General features: G+C 39.8%; 1 protein-coding gene across 1 annotated transcript in view; it reads left to right on the plus strand.

The window, feature by feature from the left end:
- PLCXD2 (phosphatidylinositol specific phospholipase C X domain containing 2) overlaps positions 1 to 26,104 on the plus strand; it is a 102,960-nt gene extending 76,856 nt beyond the window's left edge. Inside the window, exons 3-4 of the mRNA XM_043994366.1 lie at positions 13,884 to 14,125; positions 18,722 to 26,104. Coding sequence (XP_043850301.1) covers positions 13,884 to 14,125; positions 18,722 to 18,884 — 405 coding nt within the window. The 3' untranslated portion in view covers positions 18,885 to 26,104. The remainder of the gene's footprint in view (positions 1 to 13,883; positions 14,126 to 18,721) is intronic.
- Positions 26,105 to 27,442: the final 1,338 nt, after the last annotated feature.

The raw sequence follows: 27,442 nt of genomic DNA on the forward strand, positions 1-27,442 counted from the left end.
GAGATAATCAAAGCAGAAGGCATTATTCATACTCTTGAGAAATAAAACTGCTGAGATTCAGAGAGGTTAAGTGCTTTTTTTTTCAAAGTCAAAAAGGTAGTAAGTGACAGAATCAGGACTAGGTTCTTTTTAAAAATATTACCTCCTGAAAGTTTGCTTTTCCCTGATCTGCTGAAGTAGCAGGATCCATTCTGAGACTTCTCTTTGGTTTCAGGTAGGTTCAGTGGAACCCCTGTAGAGAAGGGATTTTTACCTGTATCTAAGAATGATCATCAGCAGAGAAAGCCCAGTCCACTGAGAAACCTGTTTAAATATGCTTCCTTGGGCAGGTCTGGATCTTTCAGTCTTCAGAAGGCTTTCCAAACTGGGCTGAGGAGGATACGCCTAAGGAAATTTTTCTTTGAGAGGTTGATATCAGGATATTAGGAAAGGAGACATTTGGACAGAGCCTAGTTTACCTAGCCTTTCCTTGTCTTTTTCAGATTACATATGCCATCCCTTGTTCATTTGTTCACAGACAGATTAACGTAAACATCTAAATAGATGGTCAAAGAATATAAGCAGTTAGTTTTCATGAGACAAAAGACAAATTGTCCCTAATCATTGAAAAAAATGTGCAATCTAATAGCAATAATAACAAATAGAGATATAAATAAGAATAACTTTGTGGTACTACTTCAGACCAATTAAGTTGATGAAAGAAGCTGGACAATGAAACCAGTCAGGGTTATGGAGAAACAGGGAGACATTCATTCCTACTGGTATTGCAGATTGTTTTTGGTTTTGTTTTGTTTTGCTGGGCAATGAGGGTTAAGTGACTTGCCCAGGGTCACACAGCTAGTAAGTGTTAAGTGTTTGAGGCTGGATTTGAACTCAGGTCCTCCTGAATCCAGAGCCAGTGCTTTATCCACATGCCACCTAGTTGCCCCTGGTATTGCAGATTAATAGGATTTAAAAAAAAAACAGCATGTCAATATACCATGAAAGAGACAAAAATTATCATGTCTTTTGACCCAATAATTCCATTATGGAGAATATGCCTTAAATGTGTCATTTTTAAAAAAGAGGGGGGTGCTATTTAGCCAAGATTTTTATAGCAGAATTGCTTATAATTGGGGGCAAAAACAAGCAGCTTAAATGTCCAATAATATGGTAAGAGTTAAATTGGCATATATTAATGTAATGGGATACTACAATGCAATTAAGACTGAGAAGTATGAATAATATAAAGGAATTTGGACATTTTAAAGAATAATGTAAAGTTTAAAAAATGAACTTCAAGAATAGTGTTTACTAACTCTGACCATATGTAAGACTATTATTGAGATATCATTTGTGCCATTAAAAAAGACATTTTTATTTATTAAAAATATTTATTGGGGCAGCTAGTTGATGCAGTGGATAGAGCACAGGCCCTGGATTCAGGAGAACCTGATTTCAAATCCAGCCTCAGACACTTGACACTTATTAGCTGTGTGACCCTGGGCAAGTCACTTGACCCCAATTACCTCACCAAAAACAAACAAATAAATAATTACATAAATAAATAAATAAGTGGATAAATGAATGAATGAACAAATAAACAGATAAATAAATGAACAAATAAATAAATAGAAGTAGTTATTGCCCAAGTATCTCATAGCCCATACACACATGATTATTATTCATTCTTTTCAACATGCATTTAATAAGTCCCAGGCTTTATAATGATACTAATGGCTAACATTCATGTAGCACTTTAAGATTTACAGAGTGCTTTAAGTACATTACCTTAGGTGATCCTCTTAATAGGCAGCTTAGTGGTCCACTGGAGAGAGCACTGAGCTTTGAGTCAGGAAGACTTGAGTTCAAATCTAGCTTGTGTGACCATAGGCAAGTTACTTAACCCTTTTTGCCTTAATCCACCAGAGCAGAAAATAGCAAACCACTCCAGTATCTTTGCCAAGAAAATCCCATATGGGGTCTCAAAAGAGTCAGACAACAACAATATAGCCTGTGAGATAAGTACTTATCTGTATTATACAGATGAGAAATTAAGGCTCAGAGAACTAAAGCTACTTGTCCATGGTCACAAAGCTAATAATCATGGCAGAGACACAACAGAAAAATGTCAGAGACAAACCTATTTATCTCCTCACCTCAGGGCCAGCAGTCTTCTTACTATACCAACACTGATAGTGATAGAAGCTGTGAGAATATACAAGATGATATCATTTGGAAATCTTGATTATTTCCACACATATGAAGTTCCATAGAGGTGGTCTTCATATTCCCCCATGCAGCTAGCTAGCATTCTAGGTTAGGATGTGTATTTCATTCTAAATTGGACTGAAATCAGGGTAAGAATGAAGAGTTCATGAATACCAGACTGTATGGACTGTGAGTACAGAGCAAGAGGGGGAAGCCTGCCCTCTGCAGGAACTTTAGAGCATAGCCTTTATCTTAAGAAAAAAGTCTCCTCCACACCCCTTTTCTTTTTTTTAAAGCAGTGTGGTTTGTATTGTTTACAGGGTGGTCACTGTTATTTTATTTCTTTCATGGTAAAAAGGAATCATTTTTAGATAGACCTGAACAGTTTGTTTTCATGCTTTCAATAACTGGTCACTTAGTGAACAGACAGCAGTAAATAGAAATACTAGAATAAATAAATAATATATAATAACACACACATATATAAAATAAGTAAATAATGAGGTTTTTGTTATTGTTTGTCCTTTGTTCTCGAAGAGGACCATGACTTCAAGGAGGTGATGTCATGGCTTGCAGTGAATTGGATTTAAGTGAGGCATAGTGCAAATTAATGAATAAAAATAAATAATATAGTAAATAATAACTGTAAAATACTTCTCCAGTTGTAAGAAAAGTAGATTATGGTAAATAGGGTCTAAGAAGAATAGAAAAAAATATTTGTTGATGATTGTCATCAATTTAAATTCTTATCCCTGCCCCCATTTTTTCCCTGAAAGACCTCTCCTTTTCTTCTTGTTTCTCCCTGATTACTTTTTTGTTGTTGTTTTTTTTTTGTTTTGTTTTGGTTTTGCTTTTTGTGAGGCAATGAGGGTTAAGTGACTTGCCCAGGGTCACACAGCTACTAAGTGTCAAGTGTCTGAGGTCAGATTTGAACTCAGGTCTTCCTGAATCTAGGGCTGGTGCTTTATCCACTGCGCCACCTAGCTGCTGCCCCTAATTATTTTTTTAAATTACAAAATCAGTACATTTTAGCAGAAGTGATTACTTCTATTTGCTGTCCCACCAAAAAATACAGTAGAGGCTGCTCGAGCAGAATTGTCCCTATATTGGTCAACAAAGTAAAAAATGTTACACCTAATGCATGGAACCTTGTATCTAAGAATTCCACATATTTATCCAGTATGATCTGGTAGCAAAGAATATTCCTCATTCAGTTATCTTTCATTCTTCCAACAAACAAGCCTTTGTTGGAGTAGTGTACACAGGAGGTACTTGAGTTGGGACAGTTAGAATTGAATTAGAAGACTCAATACTTGCCTCAAGAGTGTTTTTAGTCTAGTTGGAGAGGCACAAGAAACAACTAAAGAACTATTACAAGGCAATAGAGAAACAGTTTATAGAGATTGAAGATGGGCTTACTCATAAAAGAAAAAAATTTATTTGTTGGTGAGTGTTGTTTTAAATTCTAATCCCTGCCCCCACTTTTTCCCAGGAAGTCTTCTCCCCTTCTTGATTCTCCTCCATTGATTTCTTTGGAAAGTTTCTAGAGAATATTTCTTAGAATAAATTATTTTTAAGCTAGATCTAAAAGAAAATTATAGGTGAGAAAAGAATGTGTGCATAAGAAAAGACAAAGGAGCAAGAAAGATTTTTATTTTGTGTGTGTGTGTGTGTGTGTGTGTGTGTGAACAGTGAAGTAAAGGCAAAGACTCAATCAGTCAATAAACATTTATTATGCCTCTACACTGTGCCCAGCACTGTGCTAAGTGCAAAAAATATAAAGAAAAGTAAAAGATAGTTCCTTCTTTCAAAGATCTCACAGTTTAATAAGAGATACAACAGTCAAACAATTAGATACAAGCAAGATATAAACAGAGATATATAGCTATCTGTCTATATCTTGTTCGTACGTAGTTGATAGCCTCTTGCCTCTTTTATTAAACTGTGGTACAACTAGACACAAACAAGATAGATATTGATATAGATATCTATATATCTACCTAGATACTTATTCTAATATATAGATTAATTTATTAATATAAAATAATATATTGTGATATAGATTAATCTAATCTACATATTAGAGATATCTCTAGATAGATATAGATTATAGATATCTGTATCTATCGTGTTTGTACCTAGTCATACCACAGTTTAGATTATAAATTAATCTATACATTAGAGATAGATATCTAGACATCTATATCTACCTAGATACCTATTCTAATATATAGACTAATCTATTTATCTGCTATAATATATAATAATATATGTGATATAGATTAAGAGATATATCTAGATAGATATAGATTATGGATATCTATATCTATCTTGTTTGTGCCTAGTTGTTTGCATATATATGTATGTGTGTACATGCATATATATACACATACAATTATCATATATGATAACTGGATCGTGATAAATTGGAAATAAACAACAGAAGGGAAGCACTAAAGAAGCACTTACTAGCTGTGTGACCCTGGGCAAGTCACTTAACCCTCATTACCCACAAAAAACAAAAACAAAACAAAACAAAAAAAAACCAAAAAAAAAATAATGAGGGAGAAACAAGAAGAAAAGGAGAGGTCTTTCAGGGAAATAATGGGGGCAGGGATAAGAATTTAAATTGATGACAATCATCAACAAATATTTTTTTTTTTCTATTCTTCTTAGTGAAGGGAATTGAGGAAAGACTTTCCTGTAGAAGGTGAGATAGAGTTGAAGGGCATTGGAAATTATCTGGTCCCATCTCCTCATTTGTGGATGAAGAAATTAGAGATTAGAGAGGTTGTATGACCTGTCCAAAGTCACACCACTGGCAGGGTTACAGAACCAGGCCATTGCAGCATAGAATTTGAGAGTTGGAAAGAACCTCAGCAGTCACATAATCTAACTTTTAAGTTAATGGAATCCCCAATGGAATCCAACTCCTGCTTGAAGACCTGTGAGGGGGAAGGATTGATCCCTTGTCAAAGCCACCCATTGCACTTCTGGACTATTCTGATCATTGGGAAGTTTATCCTGATACCAAACCTAAATGGATCCTTTTCTGCTTCTACCTGTTGCTCCAATCCTGCCCTCTGGGGCCAAAGAGAACACCTTTGGCCCTTCATCCATATTCTAGCCCTTCAAATATTTAGATGAAAGCCTCCTCCTCTCCCAACCCTCCACCCGACTCCCCGACTCGCCACTCTTCCACCCAAGTCTTCTTTTCTCCTGGCTAAACAGACCCAGTTCCTCCAGCCAGTCCTCATGTGTTATGGATTCAAGGCCTTTCCCTGTCCTGATTCCCTATCCCGATCCTCTGGAAATCCTCCCACTTCCTAATGCATTTCTTAAACCTCAGCACCCAGAATGAAGCATAATTTTCCTGATGAGGTTTGATGAGAGCATCATAACACCCCCTTCTTGTACTTGCAAAGTTGATTTTTGTGAGCAAGTGGAAGACTTTATTTTTATCTCTATCGAATTTCATCTTGGTAGATTCAGTCCAATGCCCTCACTTGCTAAGATCCTTTTGGAACCTGACTCTGTCATCCAGTGTGTCAGCCCTCCCTCCCAGCTTCATGTTATGTGTAAACACGATGAGCATGCCATCTACGCCTTTGTCCAAGTCACTGATAAGACATGTTAAATACCACAGGGCCAGGCACAGATCCCTGGGGTTTTCCACTGGAAATAATCTGTCATATTGGTGTTGAACTGTTAACAATTACTGTTTGAGAATGGCCATCCAGCCAATTCTGAATCTATCTGCTAATTGTTTAGTTTATCGTCTTAGTGTCACTAGAGGAAGGACTGTTTTCTTTTTATCTTTCAGTCAGTCGGTTATTTATTGTTAAGGACCTACCATCTGCTAGGCTCTATGCCAAACTCCAGGGATATGGTAGTAGTAGTAGGCCTCCACCAGTAGCAGATGACCATGGATCAGCGCCTTGAAGAGCCACAGGCCACAGTATGGCTGTGCAGTCCGATACGGGAGCCACAGCTCCTGAGTGACTTATAACCAGTAACTGCCACATCCCAGGTTGTATCTACCCCATGAGGAGTAGCTGGAGTGTCCTCTCCAGGGCGCTGGCCTGGGTGGATCAATATGGAAAACAAGCTGTTGCCCATGCAGCAGGTTTTTCCTCTCTGTGACATTGGTGGATCCAAAGGAGAGGCAGAGCCAATACAGTTTGGGACCAGTGCCGCCGCAGGAGTTGCCAGAGGGATGTGATGTCCAACATCCAACTGCCTAAGGGACTCCAGCTCCTGATTTTTCCTTGGGGTTAACTCCTGAAGCCTTTCCCTTATATGGGTATAGTGGCAAGGCAGAGGAGGTTTAAAATCAGGGTTTCCTTCCCCTGGGCGGCTTGCCTGCCAAGGCTAAAGAGCCCCACCTGCCCAAAGCGACTGGTTTTAAGGCACTAGTGACTCGCCTTTGCCCCTTCTCCTGTTAGTGGAAACAGTTCCACCATAAGAAGGCCAGGAGTTGGGCTTCGGTTGTCAGAGGCTATTTGAGACACATGCCATTGGAGCATTTTATAGAGGGTGGGAGCTTATCCCTACTCCCACCCCAGCATGACAAACCTTTGAAACCAAATGACAATGACTGCCATCAAGGAGCTCACAATCTAATGGGAGAAAACAACACTTCAGGATAACCTGAGGGGCCAGCTAGGTGGCACAGTGGATAAAGCATTGGTCCTGGATTCAGGAGGACCTGAGTTCAAATCCAGTCTCAGACACTTGACACTTACTAGCTATGTGACCCTGTGAAGGTCACTTAACCCTCATTGCCCTGCCAAAAAAAAAAAAGGATAAACTGAAAGAGGGGAGAGGAAGAGGATGAAGTCAGGAGTGCAGGTGGTAGAAAATGAAATGCCTGCCCTAGTCACCCTCCTTAAATGGAGCATCTTGGGAGAGTTCTCCACTGCCTACCCTCCATTCTCTCCAACCAGAGGGAGAGAGAGACCTCAGGGCCAGGGGCTCCTGCGGAGGTGTGAGTTTCTGGATTGAAGTGAAGTCTGTTGTGAAATGTTTATATTCCCAGTGACGACTACACTATCTGTCACATAGTAGACAATCAATTTTAAATTGAATTTATTTGAATTTTATGTTGTAAAGTAGAGGCCTGCAACTCCTAAAACCCTTACCTAGTGAGCTGGACACCACCTCTAACCTTGTAGAGCAATTAGGATCAGACCTCTAGAACCATAAGGAACCTCAGAGGATATAGTCCAAAGTCTTTACTTTTTGTTGTTCATTCGTTTCAGTCTTGTCTGACTCTTTGTGACTCCATTTGGGGTTTTCTTGGCAAAGATACTAGAGTGGTTTGCCATTTCCTTCTCAAGCTTTTTTTTTTTTTTTTGTGAGGCAATGGGGGTTAAGTGACTTGCCCAGGGTCACACAGCTAGTAAGTGTTAAGTGTCTGAGGCTGGATTTGAACTCAGGTCCTCCTGAATCTAAGGCCAGTGCTCTATCCACTGTGCCACCTAGCTGCCCCTTCCAGCTTATTTTATAGATGAGGAAACTGAGACAAGCAGGGTTAAGTGACTTGCCCAGGTTCACACAGCTGGTAAGAATCTGAAGCTGAATTTGAACTTAGGAAGATGAATCTTCCTGATTCCAGGACTGGTGGTATATAACCACTGCTCCACTTAGCTCCTCTGTTTGTTTACAGATGAGGAAACTGAGGCTTAGATAGATTAAATGCATAGAGATCAAGATTTAAAAAGTGAATATTCTTACAAGGTCCATTCTAACTTTATGAGGAAAACATTTTGCAAACTTTAAAGCATTATGTAAATATTAGTTATTTTAAGAATCTAATCATTTAAATGAATTCAGCATACCTTTGTTAAGTACTTACCCTATGTAAGGTACAATTTGTGTATAGTCTTCTGATACTTTTTCCAATATTCTATTTAATAGATCATTCTCCCTTAAGAGATTATGCTAGGAGGCAGCTAGGTGGTGAAGTGGATAGAGCACTGGCCCTGGATTCAGAAGGACCTGAGTTCAAATCTGGTCTCAGAGACTTGAGACTTACTAGCTGTGTGACCCTGGGCAAGTCACTTAACCCCAATTGCCTCACCAAAAACAAACAAACAAACAAAAAAAAGAGATTATGCTAAAAGTATCTAAGCCTTGAACAAATACTATGACTATCTGGAGAAAGAAGACCTTCCCCAGGCTCCTGTGCAAAGTGCTGCTTATGATAATCATGTGGTTAATCTTATTAAAATGCATCTTTCCCACAGATATCATTACCAATCAATTATTCAAAAAGATTTTTGAAAAAGCATTTCCAGTCTAATTGACCTCCTGGTGTAATGAAGTATCCACTCTTCAAGGATCTTCTGTACTTTGCATTCAGAACAGGTTACTCAGGCACTTTAATCATTAGCTAAATGCCCATGACAGACAGTCAAAACAATCAGAACATTCCTCTTTCCACACCTGGAAGATTATTCTCTCAGCCAAGCTTGCTGAGATTTGGAGAGCAAGCCAGGTAAACAGATTTGCATTCCTTCCAGGAGAGGGCTCTGCTACTGTTATAAGCATACTAATAAGGCTCTTAGCATTTCTAATAGGTTTTTAGGGACAAACTCTTTCCTGAGAACATATTCGTTGTCCTCATCTACCCCAGCTCCCATTTTTCCATGAAGAGCAATCCTAGAAAAATATGACAAAACTCTGAATTGCTTTAGCCGAAACAAATCCCAGTCTAAACTGAACACAAGTATGAACGCTTAAGTGGGTCTGCTAGTAACTAAACTATGTGACTTTGAGCAAGTGACTTAATCTTTCTAGGCCTCAGTTTTGTTGTTGTTGTTGTTTTGTGTTTTTTTCTATCGATGTGTAACAATAGACCCATTGGCTAAAGGGCATAGGGAAGCCTTTCCCATCAAAGGGATCACACAAACAGGGATCAGTCTTGGGGAAACCTGGACCCAAAGAAGAGAGTCAACTTCTTTCTCATTGTCTCTGGTTCGTTACAACCTCAGCTTTGAGCAGATCTCTGAGAATAATCAATCAGCTTGGGCTTGTCTCATTTCTATGATCTTTCTTTCTTGAAGAGTTTATTTTAGAAAGGTTATCAATGTACAAAGTAGAGGTTGGCTATTTATTTCCTCTACCACAAAAGGAATTCTTAAAACACAAAAGACTCATAAATTCACATTGATAAAGACTTGAAACACTATTAAAACAGGAAATACTTTGTGATACTGCAGAACAGATATTCCACTTTCACGGACTGTTTTGGAAATGGTCATCTTCTTCTCTGAAAGGCATTGCCATAGGAAGCACCTAATGTAGGGCAGCCAGCATCAACTGAGAGACCCCAGCAACTACCAAATTCCCAAGGTAGCCTCCAGATTAATTAGTTTTTAGTAACCTATGTCCACAGAACGGCTAGGTGGTGCAGTGGATAGAGTTGCTGGGCCTAGAGTCAGGAAGAACTAAGTTCAAATCTGACCTCAGACATGTACTAGCTGTATGACCCTGGGCAAGTCATTTAACCCTGTTTGCCTCAGTTTCCTCATCTGTAAAATGAGCCAGGGAAGGAAATGGCAAACCGGTCCAGTATCTTTGTCAAGAAAGTCCAAATCAAGTCACAGAGTCAGACACAACTGACTGATAGCAACAAATATCCATAGAAAAAAATCATAAACAGGAGACGCAGTAGTAAATGACTTTAGTAATGTACTGTTTGATAAACCGAAAGACTCCAGTTTCTGGGATAGGAACTCAGTATTTGACAAAAACTGCTGGGAAAACTGGAAGAGAGTATGGCAGAAATTAGGCATAGACCAACATCTTACACCTTATACTAAAATAAGGTCAAAATGGGTGCATGATTTAGACCTAAAAGGTGATACCATCGGTAAATTAGGAGAGCAAGGAATAGTTTACCTCTCAGATCTTTGGAAAGGAGAACAGTTTATGACCAAACAAGAGATAGAGAATATTATGAAATGCAAAATGGATGATTTTGATTACACTAAATTAAAAAGGTTTTGTACAAACAGAAGCAATGCATCCAAAATTAGAAGGGAGACAGAAAACTGGGAAACTATTTTTATAGCTAGTACTTCTGATAAAGGCCTCATTTCTAAAATATATATGGAACTAAATCAAATTTATAAGAATCCAATTTATTCCCCAATTGAGAAATGGTCAAAGGATATGAACAGGCAGTTTTCTGATGAAGAAATCAAAGCTATCTATTGCCATATAAAAAAATGCTCTAAATCACTATTGATTAGAAAGATACAAATTAAAACAACTCTGAGGTACCACCTGACACCTATCAGATTGGCTAATATGACAAAAAAGGAAAATAATAAATGTTGGAGAGACTGTGGAGAAATTGGAACACTAATGCATTTTTGGTGGAGCTGTGAACTGATCCACCCATTCTGGAGAGCAGTTTGGAACTATGCCCAAGGGGCTATAAAGCTGTGCATACCCTTTGACCCAGAAATACCACTATTAGGTCTTTTTCCTAGGGAGATCATGGAAAAGGGAAAAGGACCCACATGTACAAAAATATTTATAGCTGCTATTTTTGTGGTGGAAAGAAATTTGAAATTGAGGGGTTGCCCATCAATTGGGGAATGGCTAAACAAGTTGTGGCATATGAATATAATGGAATACTATTGTGCTATAAGAAACGATGAGCAGGTGGATTTCAGAGAAACCTGGAAGGACTTGCATGAACTGATGATGAGTGAAATGAGCAGAACCAGGAGAACATTGTACACAGTATCAACAACATCGTGTGTTGATCAACTGTGATAGACTTGATTCTTATCAGCAGCAATACAATGGTCCAAGATGATGGCACAACATTTCTTAGCTAAAAGAGTTCTTAGAGACCATGAAGTCTTTAAGAACTTCATTTTTACATGTTGGGGAGAAGGGGAAAAGTAATTATGAAACAACTACTATGTGCCAGGCACTCATGATGGAAAATGCTCTCCAAATCCAGAAAAAAAAAAAATTTGTTGAATCTGGATGCAGATTGAACCATACTATTTCTATTGTTTTTGTTGTTGTTTTTATTTTTTAGGTTTTTCCTTTTTGCTCTGATTCTTCTCTCATAACATGACTAGTGCAGAAATATGTTTAATGTGATTGTACATATATAACCTATATCAGATTACCTTCTGTCTTGGGGAGGGGGGAGGAAGGGAGAAAATTTGAAAGTAGAAATCTTACAAAAACAAATGTTGAAAACTTTCTAAATGTAACTGGAAAATAATAAAAGACATATAAAAAATAAAAATAAATAAAAATTTAAAATACTATGCATTAAAAAAAGAATAATAAAACACAAAAGATAGTTAGGCTTTTGAAATCCAGGCACGGTCTCTCCTGGACCAGCACATGTTCTTGCAGAACTATTTGGACAATCACCATTGCTTCCCTGGAAAGAGAAGAAGGAGAAATTCTCTTTCCCCTCTTCTCAAAGGAAGTCCAAGGGAGAGCTTATAGAGTCCCAAGCCATAGTCAGAAAAGATGAGAAAAGAAAGCAAGACTGAAGTTGTCTCCTGAAGGGGCAGTGGCCCAGTGACCAAACCTCTTTGATGTAGCCTTCTCTTACTGGAGAAGACTGCAGGAAAGGACAGGGACATAGCTACCAACCAGATGTCTCTTGTTACACATGGTTGCCAGAAACACCCAGGGCACAGGATCACCACTGAGCATATTTCATAGCATTCTTTGCCCCTGCCCCCACCTCTGACCCCAGGCCCAACCCCAAAGACCTTCCAAGGAGGGAACTTCAATGCAACTCCACCTCCAGCAGCTAGATAGCTCAGTGGATTGAGCACCAGGCTTGGAGGCAGAAAGCCCTGGGTTCAAATTCCACACTCAAATCATCTGTGTGATCTTGGCTAAGAGATTCAACATCTGTAGGACTATGTACTCAACAATAAAATGGGGATGACATGAGTATTTACCTCCTAGTGCTGTGAGGATCAAGTGAGCTAACATTTGTGAAGTTCTTAGCACTGTGCCTGGCACATAGTAGTTGTTTCATAAATTGTTTTCCCCCTTCTCCCTCCCAACATGTAAAAATGAAGTTCTTAAAGACTTCATGGTCTCTAAGAACTCTTTTAGCTAAGAAATGTTGTGCCATCATCAAAGTATGACATAATTATGGATTTGAGTCAGATTAAACTCTGAGGATGGGGTCTGGAAGATACCCAACCCCGCCCCAGTATAGTTAGTTTAAAAGTTTATTGCTTGTCAAATTCTCACTGTTTCCTTTGAGTTCTATTGCCAATTAACAATATTTTTACTTCTGCTCAGTCTCCCCATTTGTCAGCTACATCTTAGTTTTATCTGGAATCCATCATGTGTCAGAACCCCAGTCCCTGTTGTGTGGGTCGGGGAGTTTGCCCACCAGTTCAATACTCGGGACTCAAGAAGAAAGGGCAGGCGATCACAGCTTGTCACGGGATGCGGCAATTAAGTTGAGACCAGATGTTAAGTGACATGTTTCTTTTTCTCAGAGCAGATTCCCCTTGACCCTAGGGTCCCAACAATGGATTATTCTTTTATTCTTTATTCTATTTCTTTGATTTCCCTACATAGCCAAAGATAAATTTTAACCCTGTCATCCTTCTAAAATTAACACGACTACAAAACAATGCTGAAACACCTGAGTGACTCTTCCTGTTATTCAAGTTGAATATCTTTAGAGATAGGAGCCGGGAAAGGGGAGGGGGGAGTCAGTGGGAACTGTGATTTCTCTCACTGTCACTCCCCCATTCCCTCTTCCTTCAGTTTGACCTTGTTCCCCCTCCCCTTTTCCCCCTTGTTCCTGGAACACATATGCATGTCTCCATACACTGATCATGAGCTAAGCATGCACCCTGGGTGAGACAGGATTGGATGTTAGATTAGGGCAGTGTGCGTGGGGACGTTCCCCACCCCCCCTACCCCAGCCCCACCAACATTACTATAAAAGTTCAAGGCATGTATTAGCTATTGCGACTCAATTATTGAGTTTGCCCATTCCTGCAGGAATGTAATAAATCTGTCTCTGCTTGACTTGGTGGTCTCCTCGAGTTATTTGGGTAAACTGAGGCAGTTTGCCCCAAACAATCTTAACTACACTTTCCCCCTCTCCCTATACACATAGTCCCTGAAACTAATTAACTCCACAGTTGAACAGGCCAATCTATTAGCTTATTAGCTACTTTTAAATAATTATAATTCCAATAATCTTTAAAGAAAAATAATTCTAAAAGTTATGCATGTGCTTGTAGTTGGCTTTGGGACTTATCCAGTGCTCTTTTTTCCCTATCAACTTCATTCTCAAACCAAAGTAATGACTTCAGTTTTCTTACTAGACAACAGCATTTATATAACAATAGCTGGCCTTTATATTGAGCCTTAAGGACAAAGGGCTTTACACTTATATTATCTCATTTTACACTCACAACAATCCTGGGAGAAGTGCTTGTGCTATTATTACCCCTGACAGATGAAGAAACTGAGGCAGGCAGCAGTTAAGTGACTTGTCCGGGGTTGCACATTAGAAAACTGTGTGAATCCAGATTTGAACTTGAGGATTAACTTTGAATCAACTCCATGCCCTATGCTCTATCGCACTGTGCCACCTAGTTGTCAATTCTCACAGTAATTTCTTACATTTTTCTTTCTCTTTTCTCTGTTTCTACATATTTCAGGTTCTTATTTTCTACCATTCTCCTCTCTCCATGCAATACCCTTTCCTGTGGCCAGGACACAGGATTCCAGCACCATGGGCCAACACAACATGCGTGAGGAAACTCATACTCTTCTTAGAAACAACTCTTGGTGAGAGAGCTCCCCATGGGGCTTTCCATGTCTCCCAAGCTATTCTCACACCCAGAGTGAAGACCATTGCCCGAGGCCTGGTGGGTGGCCTCAAGAACACACTAGTACACAGGTAAGGATTTGCTTTGGTTCCACAGGTTAAGCTTTTCAACCATCCTCTTTACTCCGGTTCTGTATCATATAAAGCAGCATGCCAACCATACAACTTTATGGAGTCCTTCTCTGTAAATCAAAATTTCTTATATCTGAGCCAAGGTCATCTTGCCTGAAGGAACTCCAAAACTTTACTAAAATGTGCGCACGGTGTGGAATCTTTGCAGATTCTTCTGAATGACACCTTAAGCAAATACTCTGTCCCATTTGATGAGTGGCCCAGTTACCATCTGACCACTGCCCCTGTGACCTATGACTGACCACACAACAAAAACATCTTTCTCCCTTCCATATTGACTGCAAGGCCTAAGGACTTAAGCTGTAACAATAACAGGGGCTCCCTCAGCAAGCTCCTGCCCATTCCCCAGAGATGTAGGGAATGCAAAGTTGTATGACTTTAAGGCCATCTGTTACAATAGAGAGATAACTGGCTCTTGAAACAGGAATCTTGTTCAAATCCTAGCTCTGATAACTTGTTACCTACAGCACTCCAGATAAACCACTTAAAACTCCCTAGGGTTGCTTCCTTATCTCTAAAATGAATGAGTTGGACTAGATTAATCAATTAACTATCACTTTTTAAAGTACCCACAATGTGCCCAGCACTGTGCCAATACAATCATTTTTTTTTTTTACAAATGAGACAACAAGGACATATATAAGTATACACAGTATAACGATGAAGAGAATTTGTTGTCATTCAGTGATTAAGTATGAGGTGATTTGGGAGAGAATTGACGTGAACAGGGAAGGCTTTGTGGAGAACTCCATACTTAAATTGCATCTTGAAGGAAGCAAGGGAGGTTATAAAAAAAAAAAAAAAGGTAAATTTTAAGCATGGGGGAGATCAAGTATATAGCCAGGGGAGTTGGGAGAGAGAATGGCATGTGCGAGGAATGGAGAAAAATCCAGTGTAGCTATGCTGAAGCCTTCAGAAGTAGAAAGGAGGATGATGCACGAGAATGATTCCATGATGAAAAGGCCAGACTTCTCGATCTCCCAGTCCCTTTATAGCTCTGAATTCTCAGTCTGAGTCATTCAAATGCTTTATAAATAACACAGAGTCATCCTGACTATGCCAAAGCGTAGGATACCCTTGTCCATGGGAGGGGCTACCCCAAAGAGGGACACCATAGGTCCTCATTCATTGACCACAGGGGCTTTTACACTGTAAGAATTATACTATTGACACAAAACAGGAAGCCTTGTAGAATACAAGTTAGAGGCCTCTAAGGAAGGATATGTAGTTCTGGCAAAAGAATTTATTCCAAATAGTTAAGTATAGTATGAAACTAACTTGTCCTCTGGGCATAGAGATTGGAAGCATTGACCTTCCAACAACCTTTCCCTTAAAGGCATAGCACAATCCCTCCTATCAGATAAGGAATACACTAATGCTATGAAACTGGAACTGGGCACTGTTTTCCTGACCAAATCCAACAGGGGAAAACTCTAAAGTGGGTTTGCTCAGTATTAAGTTGTTAACTTACAGAACCCTTAGATAAACACGGCCACTGGCCACACACTCTTTGGTCTGGGCAAAAACCACTAGAAATACAGTTTCTTTGGCTGAATTCCTAAGGTAATTTGTACCAGACTCCCAGGAGGTAGCACTTTCTTTTGGCACAGGCAAAATGAGACATTTGTGCACCCTAAACACATGCAAAATTGTGCCCTATTCCACCCCATTCTTTGGGAAATTTTACCTTGTTCTACCAGGCTTTGCTGATAGATAATGAATGGGACCTGACTCGCCATATACTCAAAGAATGGAATTCACAATATCTATGACTTAGTAGAAAAGTATTAGGGAGTTGACTGAGGCACTTAGACTTGCCCGGGGTTACACAGCTAAAAAATTTCAGAGGCTAGATTTGAATCCAAGGCTTCTTGATTGCAATACCAGTTCCCTATCCACAGTGTCTTTTTTGAACTTAGCACAAAAGAACTGCCTATGAGACATGGAGAAGTGAATTTTCTGGCATTGATAACAAAATAAGTATGTGTAATTTTTAAAAGTAATATTTAATACTCTGTATCATGTGCCATTCTCTCCTTCTAATCCACATTGTGCCCTAGACAACTTTCTTTCCCACCTGTTTTCTACTTCTGCTCTTTTGCTTGAAACTATTAGCAAAGCATTCTGGAAGCAACAGAAAGACCCTCCATTCCTGCAGCTCTCAGGATCATAAGCAAGTCTCCCCCTCCCTGCCTTATTGACTTTGAGTTGCCACTTATGTCTGATCTTATTTTTTTTTAATCAAAATTCATCCTTCTCTTACCTCAAGATCCTTGATCCTAATATTGGCAGCTTTTGTTTGTTTGTTTGTTTTTGGTGAGGGAAGAGAAAAGGAGCAAAAACACATCTGAGTTATTTCTTTGTTTCACCTTCCTTTCCTTCTCTGTAACCCAAGCTTAGGGGCGAAGCTGACACATGCAGCCTGAAACCTAAAACACAGTTCTTTGTCTCTGGCAACCATAAAGAAACAGAATACTTTTCTTCTCGTCGCTTGACCTCTCGAGATCCTAGCTCCAGGGACTGGGGATTTTGCTACTGATGGATGGTTTACTTGCATTGTCTTATGCTGAACAGGAAGGGGCGCTTGTGTTTCATTTTTTAAAGCCTGCCACTGTTTAGAAAGTGGACAGGGCTGTGAAATATCTCCTGATGCTCAGTGCTGCTGTCTCTTTTCGGTAGGTGGAGTTTCAATGCTCTCTTTTTCTACGAACCAGTAGAATTTACATTTCCCATCATCACTGCCTCCTCAGGCCTGCCAAAGTTAACCAGATCTTGGAGGTAGCTTTGTAAAGCAGTGAAAAGAGTATTAGAATTGAAGCCAGGAGACCCAAATTGTTGTCTGGGCTTTTTCATTAATTTACTGTGTGCCCTAAGGTTCTTTCTAGCACTAACATTCTATGGTTCTCTGAGATGAATAAGTATGTTTAGTTGGCCTTGGGATTGGCCAGGACTTTGGACCTGAGGGGTTCAGTGATAGCTCTCCCAACAGAAAGAGCCTGAAATCCAGCTTAGAGCTCTGTGTCAGAAAAGACTCTTTGTTAGCCTTGGGGATCACGGGCTGATGCTCACCATGAAACTACTACTGGTGTGTTCAATTCTGCCATTTATTCATTTCAAAGGCAATATGATATGGTGGACAAAAAGCCAGTCTGAGAGTCAGAAAAAATAGGTTGCAAACAGAGCCTCTAATACATACTGGTTGTGTGGCACTCTGGTTGCCCCAGACAATTGACTGTAAATCGAACAACAGATTATTGATCAATGGAATTTCCTCACCCATATAATTACAGGTCTAGTCCAAAAACAATTATTTGAATTAAAGTATTGGGTTTTGATATACCATAGGATGACAAGCTTCAAGCTGAAAGGGATCTTAGAGATAATCTGGTCCAAATTCTTCATTTTACAGATGAGGAAATTGAGGCCCAGGTAGTGTAAGTGATTTGCCCAAATTCTTGCAGTTAGTTTATCAGAGGTGAAATCTGAACCCAGCTCCTCTGACTTCAGTACCAGCGGCCAATGCCCTTTTGTACCACTGCCCTGGAAAGGTTATCACATCAAACTATTAATAGCTAATTGTAACTTGATTTCTAGGATTTCTTTTTCCACAAAGAACCAAGTGATTGTGGGGTCCCCTGGGAACATTCACAGAAGTATATCTGAATGCCAAGAAGGTAGAGGAAGGTTAGGTTTAGAAAATAGATTCAGACTTGTAGACCATGGCCTACTACAACAGTAGGAGATTGTGAATACCTATAGATAACCCAAAAGGCAGTGTAGTATTGGGATAGAGAGAATGAAAAGTGTTGACATCCCAATTTTGCCACTCTAAATTTTGCGAAGGGCTAGCCCTGTTTATGAGATCGCCCTATCACAAAACCTTAAATTAAGTGCAATCTGAGAACTTCTCAACAGTATTACTGATTCCATATGTCTTAAGGGAACTCATTTATATAAGAATACAACATGATAATAGCCCTTTGGTAATTATTATTGAATATGAGTCCTCTACATCCCAAATGGGAGACCTGGGCCCATCGATAAATTGAGGAATGTGTTTTTGATTTGGTTACCAATAGGTAAGCTTTTCACTTTTAGCCCATTAAATTCTCAAGCTCTCACATGGCATTTTTTGTCACTTGGGTCACCTCTCTCACAGTAAAGCTATTTGGCTAAACTCTGGAAGAACAATGAAGCATAAAAGCCATGGAAAGTATAATATGAATGCCAAGGAGGAGAATTCATGGAGTTCATGATAAGATGTGCTATCCTTTGTTGTTGTTATTATTATTCAGGTGTATCAGTCTTGTCCAATTCTTCTTAACCCCATTGGGGGTTTTCTTGGAAGAGATACTGGAGTTTGCCACTTTCTTCTCCAGTTCATTTTACAGATGAGGAAACTGAGGTAAACAGGGTTACGTGACTTGCCCAGGGTCACACAACTAGTAAGTATCTTAGCTAGGAAGTGTATGAGGTACCATCCTTAGATCTTCTTTATTAAGCTACCCTAATTTCTCCACTTCTTTTTATTTTTAGGAACCTTCCTATGATTCTGAATTGGGTGAAGACACAGAAACCTGGAGTCCTGGGTGTCAACATCATCACGTCTGACTTTGTTGACCTGGTGGACTTTGCCACAACTGTCATTGAGTTGAATAACCTCCTCCTACAAGGGGACAGAGCTCTGTCTAAATGCTGATTTCCTTTTTTTTAATTTAAGTCCATATTGAATTTATTGATTCAGGGCAGAGTTTTGACAGGTGTCCCTACCAATGGTAGTAGTTCCTGGGCAGATTTTTGGAAGAGAATAAGAGGAGGCCTTTTTTCTTTATTCATGGGGACCTGTTGAGTAATGTTGACAATACTATCGATTTCAGTTTTCCAGATGAAGCTTTTGACATACTGGAAAGTCCAAGGGGAAAAATCCCACTTTAGATAATTGATGTCAGAGTTTCTTTTCACTGAATCATAGGATATATTCATTGGTCAAAAACGTGGATAATAGGCCTCCTCAGGATATCTTGTGTCCATTGTCTGGTTTCTTTCTTTTCCATCTTTCAAGATGTGTTTGTGCCAGTAAGAGGCCTGACACTCAAGTGGACATCCCTGATCAGAGAAACATCCTTTCCCAAGTGTTGTCTGCCCTGTGGTAGCTAGAGCATTAACCTAGGACTCTGATGCCACCCCCCTCAGCAGTAAGAGAAAGACCTGGTATTAGGTAAGGGTTGGGCAATAAACAACCTACTTTTTCTAAGAGCCAGCCAGTAGGATTTTGCATGGTGGTATTAGTGAGGGGGTTGCTATTGTATTGCTTGCCCTGGTCACATGCCAACTGATTTGTCCCGAGAAATAGAGCCCAGAGATTTAGGTAATAGTTATATTTTACAGTCCCCAAACATTACTTCCTTTCCATCTGTCTTGGTTGCATATAAGAGAAAGAAAGGGGGAAGATACTTTTAAATTTGGGATTGAAAATGGTTAGATTTGCATGCTTTCTCATTTCTCTTTTTGTTTTGTTTCGGAATTATTTCCCAATGGACTTCCAGTTGAACTCTAAATCATTTTGGCAGAGGCCTCTTTGCAGCAGTGTCTTCAAGCCAGATACTGAGGTCACGGTCAACTCTGGAGTACATCTGGGACTGGTGTCTGTCTTTGTGACATCATGCCAAGAGAATGTACCACGTGGAGATGCCACAATAAACTGAGGCAAAATCATGATTGAAAAGTGCAGTGGCATTCCATGGGCATGTTCCAACTGGGTTTGGAGCCATTCTGTGATTCTTTGGAAACAAGACTACCTCGAGGACATTTAGGACGGTTTGTGTGTCATCCCCAAAACCCAAACAAAACAGTATAAGAAGAGTTTCAGGTTAATTTCTCAATGAGATCAGCCTCCTGCAGGATGTTTGGAGTTACGATGACCATCACTAGATGAAGGGCTTTGAAACTCAAAAGAAAACTTTTCTTGATTGACAAGAGGTGCTTACTATATTAAGAGAGCCCTTTTCTCATTTTATTCATGTATTTATTTACTTATTTATATACACTATATTGACAGTGCTTCCTAGATCAGAAGAACTTATGGAGGAGTTCCCAGAACTCCTTCCTGCCCAGGACAATAAGTTTGCTATTTTCCCTTAGGATGGCAGGACCACCTTTCTCAATAAAGCTGCATGTGATTCTTAGTCCATCATTGACCTTCACTCTATGCTACCTTTTCTCTCATGCTATCTAAGGACCTGGTGAACTTGGTAGACATTCCAGAACCATTCTTGCTGCACCAGTGCAATGACTGAGGAGGAAATAGATGATGAGAACCACTTTCCATCTCTTCTGTGGAGGAAGCCTCTCTAGAACAGGACTGAAAAGTGAATATCAGCAGGAGAATACAGGAAAAGGTAGCATGCATAGCTATCCATCTGGACCTGGTTGCTGAGCACCTTGGAGCAGCAGGGAATACTCTAGAAATGGCAGCTTCTGGACCCTGGTAGAGAAAAGGAAAAACCCAGATGCCAAATGTATGTGGGTTTTGGTGGGGAGGGGAGGGGAGAATACACATGAGCACACACACACACACACACACACACACACACACACTACAGTGTGTGCTGATTTTGCTGGACCTCTCCTTCAATTGCTGTCTGTTTTGTCCCTTTGTTGCTGGTAGCTGGAGTTTTGCATTTGTCCATTTGTCTGCAATGGGAGTATCCAGCCAGCTGCTAAGAAGATATCTCTTCATTCTCCAGTTGCTGTTTTTTCTCTAGTTTTGTTACAAATTCCATTTCTTCAGAAAAAGGGGATAGTCAGTCTATAGACCCTAAGTAGGTCACCTCAGTCCCTGTTGCAGGAATTTCTTTTTCCTTGTCTTGGACCTTTTCTTTAGAAGAAGTGGTATCTTGAAGTACTCTGTTAAGGGGAGAAAAAAAAAAGACAACAGAAAACAAAAAAGGCATTGTTACTTGAGGAGTGTGGGGGGGGGAGCACTGGTGTTCCTTTTCTAAATCCTGCTTCAATACAAACAAGAAAGGTGAAGTGGAGGAAGAGGAGGAGTCTAAGGCCCATCTCATTTGGAGAAGTTGCTAGGAGCTGGGCAATAAGCCTGCCAATTCACCCTCTTATGACATGGTACAATGACAGGGAGGCTAGGGAAGGACGGCTTGTTCTCCCGTTTTATTTGAGCCTCAGCCGTGTCAGTGCCACGGTGCTATGGGGACAGGTGTTCCTGGCATCGATAAAGAGAATGCCAGTGACACCCAAGACCTCCTTTACTGATCAAAGAAATGTTTACTTGATTTTCCCGTTTTATGTTTTGTTCTGTTTCACTTTAAACATGTCATTGAGTTTCATTTTAATAATTTCCTTCTGCATTGACCAAGTGGACTTCAGGTTTTGGATGAATAAGAGAAAAGTTTTCAAGCATGCTACCAAAGTACAGAAACCAGCAACTGCCCGCATGTGCATGGCAGGGTGCTGGACATCATTATTGTCGCTGTGGTCTGTCATCCTTGTTTACATTTGGGAAACTTTCTGTCTTGGAGTCAGCAGGATGGGGGAAGGGGTTGTGATTTATAATTCTGCTGTAAACACTGGACCCAGATTTGGCTGCCTCTCAGCCCCAGGAAAAGGTTAACACAGATGGTAAAGGATATTTGCATTCTGTTCCTTAACCCTGTTGCTAAGAAGCAGAGTTGGGGGAGAGGACAGGGGGGTGGGGTGGAGAGGGACTCTGGTTTGGCTTAGTGTCCCATCCTGTGTCCATAAGAAAAGTGGCCTGACCACATTACTGACTCTTCCAAGTTGTGTGGGATTTAAAAACTGAAAAAGTATTTATGCTTGTTCAGAACTGAATATTGTTGACTCCACAATCAGCTAAACTTTTGCTTCTGAGCCAAACAGGAACCCAATTTCCTAAGATCTGGGGCCATGTTTCTTTGGAGATGTAACCTGAGTATCCCCTGAGCTGCCCAATCCAACCTCTCATTGGGTGATAAGGGCAGTTGTCCTGGGTTGCCTATCATTGTTTACAAGATTGGACTTTTGATCCTACTGGGGTACCACAATGGTTCAGGAAGATGTCCCCAGGGTCAGGGAGAGAGATAGGGATAAGGTTAGGGTGAGAAGCATTACCATTTAAATTAAGACAGCTGTCAGAGACTCTTTGCAGAGAATATTTGAAAACTATTGCATAGGACTCTAGAGGCATCATTTGAGCCAATGTTTCTTTAGTTTTGTAGTCCCAAGCTATAAAAATTTTGGTAGCACAATGGCCATCTATACTAAACCCTGGAGTTTGAATTAAACTCCAAGAAAAGCACAAGAAATCTGATCCCCCAAAAGTCCATGCTCCTTAACTTCCTAGGGCTCCCTTCTAACTTCCCTCTGTTCAAACTCACATCTTTATATCTAAGAAATTCACATTTCTATAGGAGAAGGACTCAATTGTCCTTCTAGAACATTAGGCCAAGCAGTTAATACAGTATTCTGTGTTTGAAATAAAGTCAATGACGACCAGGCTAGTGTAGCATTGGAATGAAATGTGGTCCTAATGTAGTCTTTGTGTTTGCTTTGTTTGCATCCAACCATTACAAAGGATTGTATAAAAGGACATTAAAACCACATCCCTTGCGGGGCAGGAGGCGAGGATGGAGAGACATTAAGCATCTCTATTCAACATGAGGAGGTAGAAATTCCAATTCCAGCTGAAGCCCTCCTTTTCCATCATCTTTCGACTTCTTAGGAGGACTAGTGGAAGATACCATATAGATATACCTCCAAGTTCAAAGGGCTTGGGGAAGAGAACAAGGATGAGGTCTCCAATACTGCCTTTCCAGGTGTGTCAGTGCTGTCTCACTTCATTGTGCTTCCAGCTTGGTGAGAGGCTTCAGAACTTAACACACTCCTTAGCATATGGCAGGCACTTAATAAATGCTTCTTGACCTGGTTTTGGGTCAAAGCTTTGTCCCACAGCATTTCCTCTTCCTCACCAATTTATAATGAGGGATGCCTTTTGCCATTAGATAAGTTGAGTACTTGGAGTATCCTCAGATAGGAGGCAGTTAAGAAGAGGTTTCAGGAAAGCCATTAAGACTGGGTGGTTAATTAATACTGTTCTGTGTGTAAAATAAGTTTGTTAATCTAGGGGCTAAATATGTGAGTGAGGTAAAGGTTGTTCCTTAACAGTGTCCTGGGAGAACATCACCGAGTCAGTGTACTTCCCCTAAAATGTTTTAAATGTGTGACTGATGATAAAGCATATACAGGTGGTATATATCCACAAAGGTTACAAATATCCCCCAACCCCATCTCTCTGAGTTAGAGAATAGAGTTTACATGAATTCAGGTGGACAATCCATCATTTAAAAGTCTCTGGTCATACCCTTCAGTGTGGCCAGTGTTTTGAGTCCTGGTTTAAGGTTTCATTAATTTTAATTTCTTAGAGGGCCAGTTGAAAAACCCAGGATTGAATTTTATTTTCATAAAAATGTCAAAAGATGGCAGGAGAAAACTAACCATGGGGTAGGACTGGGTATCTTCTTAGCACCAAGATGTAAAAGCGAGCAGGCTGAGTGGATAAACCATTGGTGAAACTTTTAAAATGGTGAGCATCATTATTCTAAATTAAAAACATTAGAAGAATGGAAGAAAATGTAGAACTAGATGACAAGAAGTGAAAAAGGCTCCATGATGGCCCAACTTTGGCCAGTGTTGCTACATCTGACTAACACCACAATTCCAGATGTGCTTGGCCAGCCTTTGGTCCAATAGAAAGGTTTTCATCCTATTCCCACTGAGGAATTCTTGTTGTTGGCCTTCCCATCCTCAATCAGAGTGGCTATAATGAGCTCTGAAGAAAATCCATGCCGGTCAGTCTCTCCCTTTCCTTGCTGATCTCTCCCTGGCTGTTTGTCTACCTGATCCTCCCCAGCCTCCTTTGACCGGAACAGAAGGTTCTCTGTGACAGAGCCACCTGGCTGTGCGGGAGGCAGAGAAAGAGGGAGGGAGGGAATCCAGCAGTGCACCGTCAGCATGGGCACCAGCATCCATAATGGATGCAAAATCCAGGAATGAGCCGCAGAACATTCTGTGAAACACGGAGGGCAAAACAAGCTTGAAATAGAGAACACAGACTTGGTAACATGAAACACCTGATGGAGAACTAGGTTTCTTTCTAGGGTTTAAAATATATTTGTCCCTTTAAAAATTCTATTTATTTTCCAACAAGCTACTGTAGCTTTTTTCTTTCCTCCCTGGTACTTGTCATCAGGGACAAGTACGTTGGGCAACACAGGACATGTTGGAGTGGCATGAGAAAAATAGTTTAGGAGAGTTGAAAACCAGCTTGTTGCTCCACCCCCAAGCAAATTTGAACAATTCTTTTGCAGTCCCAGGAGACTTCTCTTCAATGGTAGCTCTCCCAGTTTCCCTCCAGAGAATGGCATCACTGCCCAGTGACCCTGTGATATTTCTAAGCTGACCCAGACCCAAAAGAATACAGTGTAGAACATCCCCACACACACACACATACACACTTTTCTATGCTGGAAAAAAGTCACACTCACACACACACACACACACACACACACCTACCTTTCTAACTCTCTGGAAATTAAATTTAAGATGACTCTGGCTGGCCCCATCCTATGGTATTTACTGTTGGACAATCTCTCCAAGAGAATTTGTTCACATGACTCCTTCAGCCTGTCTCCAGACCAAACTGGTTTCGATAAGGTTTTGCAGTTCTTATCTGCTGGAACCTAATCCCTCAGTCCCTTGATATAACTCCATCACTCTAAGAGTATTATCTCATCACTTTCCTACAACACTTTTTTCTGCTCTTTACTCTCATCTAACTTCCACTATCTGCCCAATGCTCTGGGTCACAGGAGGTCAGGAAGAACCTGTATTAACCAAAAGGAAGGGCATGGACAACCTAACTGATATGAGCACAATTTTCTTCTGATAGCAGTCATGTGACCCCCACTCTTATTCCTATTTAGCCCTTCTTTCCCCCTTCCCCTCCCCTCACCATCTCCATTCATTCTCCACACCTCCACCGCACCTGGCAACAATCCAGAACCTGGGGTGGGGGTGGGTGGAGGGAAGGGGGAAAGCAAAGGTTAATATCCACTTTAACCAACAGGGGCTAGTTTACAAGTCTAGATAATGGAAGAGCACTTTCAGATGTCAAATGCAAATTATGTAGCTTTGTACGTTTACAGTTTTCCATTACTAGAGCATTAATAAATGCTTCCCTCATAGAACTATAGTATTCATGTGATAGCTTGTAGGGACAAATTGTGTCACCAGTGGTTGCTGCTAATATCCTCCTTACTACCTTATACCCTAATATTAATATGCATTGAGTAAAGTGTTATCTATACACAATTTGTACAACATGTATGCCTATTTTCATCTCAGTTAACCTTGCTGACCAGATATGAGTTAGAACATAAACAAGCTATAATGGTAAAAATAAGTGTTGGTCATTTTTTTTAATTGTGAAATTAATTATGTACTGTATTAGCTGTTGTATTTTGTCCTATATTGGCTGTATCGAATTAAAGTGCATGAGACAAAAGGAATGATACCTGATCTAATAATTAAAGGAAAAGTTTGCATATCTGTGCACTTAAGTGTTAAAATGTATTTTGTGGCTTAACTATACTGTATGTCTATATTTCATTTGTTTCTGCTTTTCTTCAAGAAACAATTGTTCAGTTTATTCTCTATTCCTATGTCTTGACAGAATTTTATAATTTTACTCTGCATTGTTAAGCCAGAATACCTCATTTTAACTGTGAAGATTTTATTATTAAAGTTCTATCATGTAACTTTTTTTTGATTGGTTTGTTTTATGTTGTATTGTATTTGAATGACCCACAGAAGTTTTCAATTCTTGACAATAAACATCACATTTTGGCAAACAGCTCCTCCGTGTTGATGCACCTTTAGTAATTGAGCTATTGATTATCTTAAAACCGAATTCATTTTTGACTCAGCTCTCAGGAAAATACATACTGTGACTGTGCTCGGTTAATTTGAAGACCTCTCTCTTTAGCATCTGGCACTAGGATCAACTGAGTATGCCTAGGATCTCTAGCATGAGCACGAAGGGAAATATGTAGCCAACCTTTTCCAAGTCTCAGACTAAACCATATCAGAGCTTCTAATAGGGTAAGATAAGCAGCATTTTGCCCCCAGAGCAAAGAAATTGGTAGATTCTGGTTTGCCCCAGCATCCTCTGTCCTTAATCCTTCAGCAATTCCTCAAGTGAATCCAGACCAGGACACCTTCCATCCACCCTTCACCCTGCCATACTCCTTACGTGCCCCATTGATACTGATGGCTTTGAGCCCCATACATTCTTCTAAGCCTCATATGCTCTTCCAAACTTTTTCCTTTGTTAAGTTCTTGGCACTTTACAGACATATTTTGTTTTATTTTTGTTTTGCTTCGTTGTTTCACAGATATTGTGTCCTAAAGGATGGTTATAAGAATTAACTGTTCATTTTTTGCATTGACAGTAACTTGAACCTCCTAGTCTTTCCCATTCTGGGGATTAAATTGAAATTCTTACTATTAAGGGGCTTTCTTTTCTCCTGCTTATATAAAATTAAATTGTTTTGTTGCCAACAAACCAAAAAGCATTTAAATGGGCCTAAAAGATAAGCCCTTATCATCAAGATAAAGAGTACAATTTATTTCTTTTTTGTTTATTTATTTATTTTTAAAATAAAAGTATTTTATTATTTTCCAGTTACATGTAGAGATATTTTTCAACATTTGTTTAAGTAAGATTTCCAATTTTTCCCTCCCTCCCCTCCTCCCCTAGACAACAGGTAATCTGATATGTGTGTGTGTGTGTGTGTGTGTGTGTGTGTGTGTGTGTGTATAAAACATTAAACATACTTCTGCATTAGTCATGTTATAAGAGAAGAATTAGAGCAAAAAGGAAAAACCTAAAAAAAGAAAAACAACAGCACCAAAAACAAAATAAATACTGTGGTCCAATCAGCATTCATATTCCACAGTTTCTTTTTTTTTTTCTTCTGGATTTGGAGAGCCTTTTCCATCAAGAGTACAATTTTAAAAATTACCACCCCCCCCAAAAAAAAAGAGCAAGAAAAGTCAAAAAGAGTATTTTTTAAAAAGCTCCCAGTTGCAGTATTGTGTCCTGTTCTGAGCACCAAATTTTGAGATTTGTACATTAACAAATTAAAACACTCCCTGACCAGAATAGTGAAGGGTCAATCAGCC

Source organism: Dromiciops gliroides, chromosome 3 (genome assembly GCF_019393635.1).
Source record: "Dromiciops gliroides isolate mDroGli1 chromosome 3, mDroGli1.pri, whole genome shotgun sequence".
Lineage (NCBI taxonomy): Eukaryota > Metazoa > Chordata > Mammalia > Microbiotheria > Microbiotheriidae > Dromiciops > Dromiciops gliroides.